We start from the raw sequence: 12,996 nt of genomic DNA on the forward strand, positions 1-12,996 counted from the left end.
ATAAAAGGAGGTGGCAACAGTTGGAAAATCAAGCAAATTAACAGCTATCTGCCAGAGTTAACAACCGTCAGCTCTCTCTCTCTCTCTCTCTCTCTCGAGAAAATCACTCGCTCTTTGTCTTCTCTAAGTTTTAGAGAAAGCACCATCTAAATCAAACGTACCTGTGGCATAGCTAGTAAATATTCCTGACAGAACATTTGACAGAGAAGGCGTTTCCAACAAAGCATTCGACGGAGAAGGCACAGTGTGTTCCGGTAGACATGTTAGCTGGTGGTAATTATGAGAGACTGAAGTCTGTGTTTTTAGTGTATTTTATATAAGTAGAACTTGTATTTATTGGAGCAGCATACCATTAGAATCCTTGTTTATCCAGGAACAATTAGTAGCTAGAAGGGATTTATTCGCTTTGTTAATAGTTTAGCTGATTTGTTCACTGTCACAATTAGATAAATAAATTGTTATTTATTGATTTGTAAAGTGGATGTCAGGGACTTGTTTTTTTTAAACTACTAGAAGTTACAGAGGAGCAGGTTATACCTGCTAATAAATAGAAAGCGGGACATAACACCAGCGCTTCGTCGGAGGCTCACTGATGATGTTACCTAGAATGGTGATGAAACCTCTGAAAACTAACCTTCCAGCTCAGCGAGCAAACTCACATCCAGGTTATACCTCTTTTCTCACTCCTTTTTAACAGCTCACAGGATGAGGTGATCTTGGTGTTTTGGGTTTAGTTATCAGAGGGTGGTCAACTTCTGCTTTATAAGACTGACAATAGATTGGGAAATGTTGACGTGCAAGGGGACCCGAGTCATTGGAAGAAAGCTTGCAGGTGTAGTAAGCAGTTAGAAAATAAATGATATGTTGGTCTGTTGGTGATGTGATTCATTGCAAGAAGATTTGAGCCCGGGAGCAAAGATGTTTTACTGCAGCTGTACTACACTGGTGAGATCACACCTGAAGTATTTTGTGTAGTCATGATATCCCTACTTGCCAGAGAGAGCAGACGTTCACTATACTGATTTCTGGACTATGGCAGATTTTTGATGAGGGGCAATTTGGGTTAACTAGAGCTGTATTTGCTGAAATTCAGACGAATGATAGAGGATCTCGTTGAAATGAATAAAATTCTGACAGAACTAGACAAACTGGACGCAGAGGTGATGTTTCCTCTTCCTCGACAGCCTAGATCAAGGTCTCATGGTCTGAGGACATAATGTACGCCATTTAAAAGGACTGATAACTGCTTAACTTATTCAGTATTGTCATCTTGATTTGATATTGCCCTGAAACCGGTGTAAAATATGATGACGGACAATGGAATTAAGACCACAGATTCTCACAGTGCACAATTAACTTTCTTCTTTTGTTTTTACAGGAGAGCCAATGCCAGTTGTAAAAAGAGTAGGAAATGCAGTGATTGCTGGTTCCATTAATGCACAGGGTTCTCTACTTATTCAAGCTACCCATGTTGGTTCAGAAACAACATTGTCACAAATTGTTAAGCTGGTAGAAGAAGCACAGATGTCAAAGGTAGACATGTATTTCTTGCATAGTACAATTAAGTTTTAATTTTGCACACATCAAAATTAGCTCTAGCATTGCTATCAATTTATGATAGCGTTGTAGAATTATAAAGTAATGTTATAATAAGGCATGTATCACAAGTACCTTTTTGACCACTTTGCAAAATCATTTTCACAAATGGAGTAAAGAATGACTGAACTGAATGGACTCATTGGAAATACGTTTTTCACGTATATGGAATGAAAGCATGCATTCTACAGTTGGCTATCGTAACTTCCTGGCAAATCTCCTCAGTACCCTTTATAATGCCTTTATGCCTTTTAATGAAATGTAGTACCCAAAGTTGTCCACTGAGGCCTAACTAGTGAACAAGAAAGGTCTAGAATGATCTCATTGCTATTATAAACTAAAGTAGCTCGTATGTTTTTGTAAGCGTCTTTTCAGTTTGTCCTGCCAGCTTTAAAACTTTACGTATAAGAATATCATGCTCATATGCAGTTTTCAAAATTATACATGTTTCCACATTGATCTTCCCAAACTGCATCACTTCACACTTTTCACCAGCATTACCAGGTCATCCTGAAGCCTAAAACTATCCTCCTCATAATCTATTATTTTGTCATCTGCAAATTTTATAACATGACTGTATTCATCTATGGCTAGGTAATTGAGAAGAAATGCAACCCCAAAGAGCCCTCATGGAACACCGTAGCAATCCATTTCCCAGTAGGAAAAATATGCATCCTGCAGTATTGATCCCTCCAAATTTTATTCACTGTGCACAACCTAGAGCTTGCAAGTGACCCGTACAGTACTTTTTTTAGTTTTACAATTCTCAATTCACATGGCTGTGCAAATGTACAGCTGAGAAGGAAGATTCTCCACCATTGTCCCTCACTTTTGTCACTGAGCCCTGAAGGATGGGAGTTTGAAAGTTTGCTTTGTGACTTGTAGCATATCAGATGCCAAGAGAAGGGCATTCAGAGGTGAGTGGGATGAATTTAGGAGTTGGGGGGGGTTAGGAAAACAGTAGTTAGAATGGAGTTTGCATGAACAGGCAAAGACTGTTGCCAATTACAGATCTTGCCTCGGCCAGCATTGCTGGATCCAAGCAGTATAAACGCATTGGCATAAAATGTAGATGTGGCCATTATTGTTGTTGGGTATCCTGAAGCTCAGAAAATTTGGCAAAAATTTAAAGTGAGAATCAGCCTTTTTGGAGCAGGTTAGTCACCTGACTCCCCCCCCCCCCCCCCCCCCCACACACACACACACAACACACACACACCTCTCCGAAGCCGCAGTGGTGGGTTTGGAGATAGTAGAAATTGAGATGCTGATCTTTAAAGCATTAACCATTCACCTATTCCAGACTCTGACCTTTTTTCTGTCTGAGATTCGCTCTGTGTTTTAAATACTAGACCATCATTTATATTTTAATGCACTAACACAAGACATTTCTTCAAATTTAGATCAATGCAAAAAAAAATTTAAAGGTCCCTTCTGACCTGTCTGGGTCACAAAAGACGATGTACTGTTTGACTATAGCAGAAAGAAAGCTATTTTCTTTTAACTGTGAAGTTGTTTAGCACAACGATGTACAGTTTTGACAAATTGGACCATGGCTGCAGTGAAAGCATTTTTCAATAATTTGAAACCTCCTCTTTGTGCATTATAAATGGCAAAGGGTGAAGAAAAAGGTTTAAACGAAGGTAGAAGTCTGGGTTAATGTTTTCAGAGTGATCATTTAACTTTTAATTTCCAAATCACTTAGTGAATCTAAATAAAATATATTTTGACTTTTCCAGGCTCCAATTCAACAGTTTGCAGACAAACTGAGTGGATATTTTGTTCCATTTATCGTTGGTATTTCTGTGGTTACACTGATTGCCTGGATCGGCATTGGTTTGGCAAACTTTGAAGCCATTGAAAAGTATTTGTCAGTAAGTAGCACCAAAATGCCTGTAATATTTGCCTGTGATGAATAGGCCTGAGGCATTGAGGAATTTCTTTTCTGTTTGTTTGGGAAAGTAGATGTGACATAGAAAATAGAACAATACAGCACAGGACAGGCCCTTCGGCCCTCGATGTTGCGCCGACCTGTGAACTAATCTAAGCCCTCCCCCTACACTATCCCATCATTATCCATATGCTTATCCAAGAACTGTTTAAATGCCCCTAATGTGGCTGAGTTAACTATATTAGCAGGCAGGGCGTTCCACACCCTTACCACTCTATGAATAAAGAACCTGCCTCTGACAACTGTCTTAAATCTATCATCCCTCAATTTGTAGCTATGCCCCCTTGTACAAGCTGAAGTCATCATGCTCGGAAAAAGACTCTCACTGTTCACCCTATCTAATCCCCTGATCATCTTTGTATGTCTCTAGTAAATCCCCTCTTAGCCTCCTTCTCTCTAATGAGAACAGTCCCTCAGCCTTTCTTCATAGGGCCTGCGCTCCAGACCAGGCAACATCCTGGTAAATCTCCTCTGTACCTTTTCTGATGCTTCCACACCCTTCCTGTAATGGGGCGACCAGAACTGCATGCAATATTCCAAGTGAGGCCGCACTAGCGTGTTGTACAATTGCATCATGACATCACGGCTCTGGAATTCAATCCCTCTACCAATAAAACCTAAAACACCGTAGGCCGCCTTAACAGTACTATCAACCTGGGTGGCAACTTTCAGGGATCTGTGTACATGGACACCAAGATCCATCTGTGCTACCAAGAATCTTTCCATTGACTCGGTATTCTGCCTTCCTATTATTCCTCCCAAAGTGAATCACCTCACATTTATCCGTATTAAACTCCATTTGCCACCTTTCGGCCCAATTCTGCAGTTTATCCAAGTCTCCCTGCAACCTGCAACATTCTTCCAGACTGTCCTCCACTCCACCGACTTTAGTGTCATCTGCAAATTTACTAACCCATCCACCAATGCCTGCATCCAAGTCATTTATAAAAATGACAAACAGCAGTGGTCCCAAAACAGATCCTTGAGGCACACCACTAGTAACTGGACTCCAGGTTAAATATTTTCCATCAACCACCACTCGTTGCCTTATTACAGAAAGCCAGTTTCTAATCCAAACTGCTAAATCTCCCTCAATCCCGTGCTTCTGTATTTCCTCCAATAGCCTACCATGCAGAACCTTTATCAAAGGCTTTACTGAAGTCCATGTTGCACACAATGCCTGTTTTAATGGTGCTTTTTAAATCAAACATGAGAATTGAAACTAATAAGGAAATTAGTTGCAGATAGATGTTTGGCTATTTTAAACAATTTTTAGAACTACCTGAATTATGTGTATCATTACCCAACTAATTCAAGTAGATGGCTGAGTGAGTGAATTGGATGATGTGAATAGCCAAGGTCTTTTTCTTAGGGTGGGGGAGTCGAAAACTAGACTATATAGGTTTAAGGTGAGAGCGGAAAGATTTACAAAAAAAAACACTTTTTCGTGCGGAGGTTGGTGCTTGTATGGAATAAGCTGCCAGAGGAAGTGATGGAGGTGAGTACAATTACAACATTAAAAGGCATCTTGATGGCAACATTAATAGGAAGGGTTTAGAGAGAATTGAGCCAAATACTAGTAAGAGGGAATAGGGCAGATTAGGATGTCTGGTCAATGCTGATGAGTTGGACTGAAGAGTCTGTTTCTGTGCTATATGACTCCTTGACACTAGGTACAAAGTGAGTATGCATTAAGACAGCGGAGATCCCTGAGATGGACCCTGCTGCAATCCACGACATTGGTGCTTTTCCCTGCGCACAAATGATCTGGCAGCAGCATTACAATGAAAGGTATTGGTGTGCTCTAAAGTGCAGTATTGAGTTGAAGAATTGTATTATAAGTTGGTCAGAGATGTACCATGAGGGTATGGTGAGTCTGATGCTTGTCCACTGTCAACACCTGTGTACAGGGTGTGCAGGCAGTTACTGGCAAAGGAGAGTTTCCTGCGATTTTGGAGACCTCTGTCCTAGATCAAGGTCCAGAAGATCAAGAGGCAAGCTAGAGTCATTAGACACCCAATTTGACTTTCATGTAAGGAATTGTCATCATCTAGCTTCTTTGCAGTACATGGAAGAACAGGAAACTGCACATAACTGAAGTGGGATTAGGCACCACTGAGATGTTAATGCATACAAATAAGCTTTTCAATGCACACCAGCAAGATTCATATCCTACCATCCAAACCCCTACGCTAAACATTAGTTTCAAAATCTGTGCACCCCCGCCCCATGTGAAGAATGTCATTTTAGTGATCTCACCACGTCTTTCTAACTGACTCACCGTTGCCCACTTTGGGGGCAAGGAAAATCTAGACCAAGGGAGTGTCCATTTCTATTCACACTGTGCGTTAATCAAGCCTGTTAGGAGATCCAAGGAAGCTACTGACTTCCCAGCTGACTGATTTTATAAATTATTAGTTCAAACTTTGCAATGCTAAAATAAAATCTGATCTAATGAAGCTATTTGGATTCTGCAAGTTGGTTAGCCCAGTTGGCTGGACACCAATAATGCACATTCAATTTCTGTACCAGCTGAGGTTGCCATGAAGGTCCCACCCTCTCAACCTTGCCTCTCACTGAAAATGATGACTGTCAGGTTAAACCACCATCACTCATCTCTTTCTTATGATTCTGTGGCCCTCTGGCACTGTGGTGACTTTACCTTTCTTTCTTTATTCAAATACCACGGAGTATCATAGAATCCCCTACAGTGTGGAAGCAGGCCCTTTGGCCCAACAAGTCCACACCAAACCTCCAGAGAATCCCACCCAGACCCATCCCCCTGTAACCCACCGAATCTTATTATCCCTGAATACTATGGACAATTTAGCATGGCCAGTTTACCTAATCTGCACATCTTTGGACTGTGGCAGGGGTAACCGGAGCATTCTGAGGAAATCCACCCAGACGAGGTGAGAATGTGCAAACACCACACACAGTCGCCCGAGGGTGGAATCGAACCCAAGTTGCCGGTGCTGTGAGGCAGCAGTGCTAACCACTAAGCCGCCCCCTGTAAGATTATACATTAAGCACTTAAGCAAAATCACTTTTTGTTCAAGATATAAAGGATATCCTCGTTTCTCATTACCCTTGTTAGTGGTATGATAATTGGTGAAAAGGGATGTGATGTACATAAATAACAAATAACAGACAAAAATCAGTCCCTGACGAAGGTGGTGGAACATGTTAAATCTGTAATGCAGAATTCAATTGATCTATTAACTTTTAGGGACTAGCATGAAGTTTGTCAATAGTTTGTTAATAGTAATCAAAGATTAATTAGATCTTTAATTCCTATGGTTTGGCTCTCTTGATTCCAAACTTGTAACATAATTAATGTGTTATAACTGTGCTATTGTTAAAGGAGTTGAATAGATCAAAACCAGCAAGATAGTCCGATTTGGAGTACTATGTTACATTGATAAGATTAAAATTATTGTTAAATTTGTTACTAATGTGCCACGTGTGCTGGTTGCTTGGAAATCCAGAAGTTGGCAGAGATGAGAATATCATGAGTTGTTTGAGGGTTAAAGAAAAGAAAACTAGCTATGCATCATTATAAAAGAAAACGTTAAGGTTTTGCTTATTGAGTAAATGACCAGTTGCTGAGTCTCAAGACGACAAATTTGGCCAAACTAAAGTAAGTCACGCGGGTAGAACTGATCAAAACATAAATGACTTGCACCTCAGCATGATAGCTAGCTAGTGAGGTGGCAGGTTAGCTCTGCTGCCTCACAGTGCCAGGCATTTGGGTTTGATTCCAGTCTCAGGTGACTGTGTGGAGTTAGCACATTCCTTCCTCTGTCTGCATGGGTTTCCTCCAGGTTGTCCAGTTTCCTCTATCAGTCCAAAAATGTGCAGGTTAGGTGGTTTGGGAAATGCAGGTCCTCTGTTAAAGCTGCCGTCTTGCAGGTGAGACATTAAATCGAGGTCCTTATCTGCCTTCTTGGGTAGATGTAAAAGATATCATGGTAGTATTCAAAGAACAATTCTTCCCAGTGTACGGAATCAACCTCTTAAGGGAACAGTTTGTTTTCTCATTGTCACTTATTGGATCTTGCTTTGTTTGAATTGGCTACTGCATTTTCTACATTACGACAATGTCTGCACTTTCTAAAATACTTCATTATCTCTTGACTCTTTAGAACATCCTGAGGTTGTTACAAATGCAATATAAATGCAAGTTTTTTTTTCTTAGAGCAGCATGCGGTGAAGAGGGCAAATGGTATGTTGGCCTTCATAAGGTACAGAAGCAGGGATGTGTTGCTGCACGTGTACAAGACGTTGGTGAGGCCACACCTGGAGTATTGTGTGCAGTTTTGGCCTCCTTATCTAAGGATGGATGTTCTGGCTATAGAGGGAGTGTAATAAAGATTTACCAGACTGATTCCTGGAATGGCAGGACAATATGTGAAAAGAGATTGGGTTGGTTAGGGCTGTACTCATTGGAATTTATAAGAATGAGATGGGATCTTATAGAAACCTATAAAACTCTAGCAGGGGGAGACCGGGTAAACTCACAATAGATGCGTCTGATGCCTGGGGAGTTTAGAACTAGGGTCACAGTCTAGGGATATGGAATCAGCCATTCAGAGCTCAGATGAGGAGAAATTTCTTCACTCAGTGGTGAGCCTGTGGAAGTCACAGCTACAGAAAGTAGTTCAGACCAAAACATTGAATGTTTTCAAGGAGGAGTTAGATATAGTTCTTAGGAATAAAGAAATCAAAGGGGTGGGGTAAAGCAGGAACAGGGTACTGAGTTGGATGATTATCTTTGATCATGTTGATTGGTAGAGCAAACTTGAAGGGCCGAATGACTTATTCCTGTTCCTTTTTTCTGCTTCCTGTTGCTAATTTTTGGGGTCACACTTACTTTCAAAACCTAAGGGCTGGATTTCATCCCTCTCTACCAGTAGGTTTGAAAGTGAAGGACTTGTAAACAAACAACACTAATCCTTCTCACCACAACCTAACTACCCATCCAACTTGCAGAATTTTTTTGGGAAACTTTGCAGGCATTTGGCAGCAGGCCAACCTTTTTGGACTTTTAAGGACCTTTAAGTTTCCAAAGAATGCCCACTTAATGGCTTCATACAGATGGCAGCACCGTTTTACACATAATCAAGGCTGGTGTCAGATCTCATATCCATCAGACGCTCAAGATAAAACTGTCCACCCCTTCACCCATCCATTTCCATTCCACACCACCCAATAGCCTCTCAAACCTGAACCTCTCATTCTCCTAATCTCCTTCTAGACACTTATCACTTTGACTCTGGTGAAATCTCCCTGACTCCCTGGTCCCAATGACAATCTCAATTTGGGACTACCTGTGGTTTCAGCAGTGGCTGTAACTACCTGGTGCTGTTGGAACTACAGAGCTATTGGCTATCCTGGCTGTGAAGGGTGGATATACCACCTCCAGCCTATTTTCAGCAAATTAGCCATTAAGTGACAGCAGGGCAGCCGTTCATCACCTGGGCATGCATTGTGCTGTCATTTTAGCCTGTGGGCAGGAATTCATAGCCCCCTGTCAAGCATAATCGTCCTTGTGTTTAATTAGCAGGAAGTCAGCTTTACGGATCATTTTCTTAAGCTGATTTGACTACTATGCAAAGACTGATGTGATCTCTTGGTGTTTGTTATCTACAAAATGCCAATTAAGCTTCCTTCTGTGTGACAGCAACTACATTGAAATAAGGAGCAAAAATAGGCCGATTTGTCTTTGGCTCCTGTTGTTAGCCATTGACTTGCATAATGGCTAATCCTCTACTTCGGTGCCACATTCCTATACTCCTTGATATTTTTAAAACTGCAATTTATCTGTCCCTTCCTTGAATATTTCCAGAGACTAGGCCTTCACAGCCATCTGCCTTCTAGAATTTCACCACTCTTTTGAAGAAATATTTCTTCATTTCAGTCCTAAATTGTCCATCATGTATCCTGAGACTGGACCCCCTGGCTTGAGACTCCCCAACCAGGGGCAGTATGCTTCCTATATCCTGCATCTAGTCTGCCCAGCCCTGTTAGAAATTTTAGAATTTCATAGAATCCCTCCAGAGTGGAAACAGATCATTTGACCCAATAAGTGCACACTGCCCTGGGGAAATTGATGCACCGGGAGACCTGGGTGTTCAGGTCCATTGTACCCTGAAGGTGGCAACGCCAGTCGATAGAGTGGGCAAAAAGGCATACGGTATGCTTTCATTCATTAGATGGTGTAGTGATTACAAGAGTTGGCAGGTCATGTTACAGTTGTATAGGACTTTGGTTCGACCGCATTTGGAATACTGCATACACTTCTGGTCGCCACTGTACCAAAAGGATGTAGATGCTTTGGAGATGATGCAGAGGAGGTTCACCAGGATGTTGCCTGGTATAGAGGGCGCTAGCTATGAAGAGAGGTTGAGTAGATTAGGATTATTTACGTTAGAAAGATGGAGGTTGAGGAGAGACCTGATCGAAGTCTACAAAATCACTAGAGGTATGGACAGGGTGGATAGCAATAAGCTTTTTCTCCAGAGTGGAGGACCCAATTACTAGGGGTCACAATTTCAAGGTGAGAGGGGAAACGTTTTTAAGGGGGATATGCATGGAAAGTTCTTTACGCAGAGGGTAGTGGGTGCCTGGAACATATTGCCAGTGGAGGTGGTAGAGGAAGGCACGATAGCATCATTTACGATGTATCTAGACAGATACATGAATGGGCAGGGAGCAGAAGGATACAGATCCTTGGAAAATAGGTGACTGGTTTAGATAGAGGATTTGGATTGGCGAAGCCTTGGAGGGCTGAAGGGCTAGTTCCTGTGCTGCAATTTTCTTTGTTCTTTGTTCTTTGACGATCTGAAGAGCACCCCACCCATACTGTCCCCCCCAACCTCCCCACTTTCCCATGGCTAACCCACTTCATCTGCACATCCCTGGACACTATGGGCAATTTAGCATGGCTAATCCACCTAACTTGCACATCTTTGAACAGTGGAAGGAAACCCCCTCAGACATGGGGAGAATATGCAAATAGCACACAGTCACCCGAGGCTGGAATTGAACCCAGGTCCCTTGCACTATGTGGCAGCAGTGCTAACCACTGAGCCACTGTGCCACCCAACTAGATCCTTTCTCATTCTTCTATACCGTAGTGAATAGAGGTTCAATGGAACCAATCTATCCTCATAGGAAAGTTCTGCTTCCCCTGATACCAGCCTAATGAATGTTTGCTCTACTCTCTTGCCAGCAAGCATGTCCTTTTTATTGGTAGGCAGACCAAAACTACCCAGAGTACTCTGGTTGTAGTCTCACCAATGCCCTGTAAAACTGCTGAAGACACCCCTTCTTATGAAATCCCCTTGCACTGAAGGTCAGTGTACCGTTTGCCTTCCTAATCGCTTGCTGCACCCGACTGTCCACTTTCATGACTGGTGTACAAGGGCATCAGATCCCTTTGTACATCCACATTTCCCAATATATCATCATTTAGTAATACTCTTCCTTTCTGTGTTTCACATCAAAATGTATAACTTCACATTCAGCCACGTTGTACTGCATCAGTCATATGTTTGGCAACTCGGTTTGTCCTAATCATCATGAAACTTCCTTGTCTCCTCCATTGTGCTCATTCCTGCACAGTTTTGTGTTATCAGCAAACTTGGAAATGTTACATTTGGCTCCATCATCAAGGTAATTTATATATATTGTGAATAGCTGTGGCTTAAGCACAGATTTTTCGTGGTACCCTACTATTCACTCCCTGCCACTTGGAAAACAACTCATTTATTCCCACTTCTTGTTTACTGGCTGTCAACCAATTCTCGATCCATTCTAATATACTAACCTCTATCCCATGAGCTTTAACTTTGCCCACAAATCTTGTACATGGGACCGTCAGTAAATCTAAATACACCACATCCACAGGTTCTCCCTTGTCTTCTCTACTCGTGGTCTTTTGAAAAGTTTCAGTCACAGTACCTTCATATTTCATTTTTAATATTACCATTGCATAAATGGCATTTTGTTGTAATGTTCTCCATGCAGGATTACTTCCTAGGACAATTATGTATGTTACTGTGAGGTGTCCAGAATTGGCTAGTATTTCATGTTAACTTTTTGTTTTGTTTCTTTTTAGGGTTACAGCAAGCATATTCCTAAAGCTGAGGTGATTGTCAGATTTGCATTTCAGACTTCCATTACAGTGTTGTCTATTGCATGCCCCTGTTCCCTGGGATTGGCTACCCCTACAGCTGTGATGGTGGGTACAGGTGTTGGTGCTCAAAATGGCATTCTGATCAAGGGAGGTGAACCACTCGAGTTGGCCCACAAGGTTAGTGGTGATGAAGAGGTTTAATAAGGAAAGCTGCACCATAACAAGTAACATTCTTATCAACAGGATCTGATCAGATTGGTTACACTGGTTTAGAATATTGCCAAACAGCCAATCCAAAGGTTAATTGTATTGAAGGGGGGAGATGTGCTGGGCAGTAGAGAATGAAAAACAGTGAGATTAATTGGACAGCTGTTTCAGAGTCAACACAACCTCTTCTGTTATCACCTATGATTCTACATACTTTTTGTTAAATTGTCTTTCTCTAGCAAAGTAAAGGCAATTTTGTTTTCCCACAAGTAAATGGATAGGGTAGCCTTTTTCCAATGATCTATTCATAATGTATCGATTTAGGCAATTTTTTTCGGTGTTGGAGGCAATAAAACCAAGACAACTTTGCTTTCCCTTGCTCTGCATGTTTGCTTTGCAGCAAATTACACTAGAATGTGATCAATAAAACTGTGACTTTTTCTTTTTGGTAGCACTGAGGTTTTCCTTAACACTGACCCCTTAACCTTCGTAGCATACAAACCCAACAGTGTTATTTTAGTAATTTACCAGAAGTTTAATTATACCATATTTTAGCCCAAAATAAATATGTATATAAATGTGTTTTTGTTTAGCGGTTCTCAGTTTAGGGTGGCAAGGTGGCTCAGTAGTTAGCACTGCTGCCTCACAGTGCCAGGGACCTGGGTTCAACTCCACCCACAGGTGACTGTATGGAGTTTGAACATGCTCCCCATGTCTGTGTGGGTCTCCTCTCAGTTCAAAAATGAGCAAGTTAGGTGGATTGGACATGCTAAATTGCCTGAAATGTCCAGGGGTGTGTAAATTAGGTGGATTAGACATAGGGAATGCAGGATTACAGAGAAAGGGTGGGGAATGTGTCTGGTGGGATGCTCTTCAGAGGAATGTTGTGAATTTGTTCGACCAAATGGCCTGTTTCCACACTGTAGTGATTCTATGACTCACATTTTGGTGTTTTCAGTAACCATAAGAGCAATTGATTCAGCATTTATGCTTGATTAATTGGACTATTTGTGTTTGCAAAGCGAAATAAATATTTCGGTATCTAATCTGCTAAAGTTAAACTTTCCTACACTTTGACTCCTTTTTTTTTAAAAGGTTGGCA

The 12,996-nt window shown here is 41.5% G+C and overlaps 1 protein-coding gene across 2 annotated transcripts in view; it reads left to right on the forward strand.

The window, feature by feature from the left end:
• The window catches only part of LOC125453414 (copper-transporting ATPase 2-like), a 103,057-nt gene that overhangs the window by 60,927 nt on the left and 29,134 nt on the right, over positions 1–12,996 (forward strand). For both annotated transcript variants that reach the window (XM_048532972.2, XM_059646752.1), the window contains exons 11-13: positions 1,379–1,533; positions 3,336–3,470; positions 11,670–11,864. In XM_048532972.2, the coding sequence (XP_048388929.2) occupies positions 1,379–1,533; positions 3,336–3,470; positions 11,670–11,864 (485 nt within the window). The remainder of the gene's footprint in view (positions 1–1,378; positions 1,534–3,335; positions 3,471–11,669; positions 11,865–12,996) is intronic.

The sequence above is a fragment of the Stegostoma tigrinum genome, chromosome 6 (assembly GCF_030684315.1).
Source record: "Stegostoma tigrinum isolate sSteTig4 chromosome 6, sSteTig4.hap1, whole genome shotgun sequence".
In the NCBI taxonomy this organism is placed as follows: Eukaryota; Metazoa; Chordata; class Chondrichthyes; order Orectolobiformes; family Stegostomatidae; genus Stegostoma; species Stegostoma tigrinum.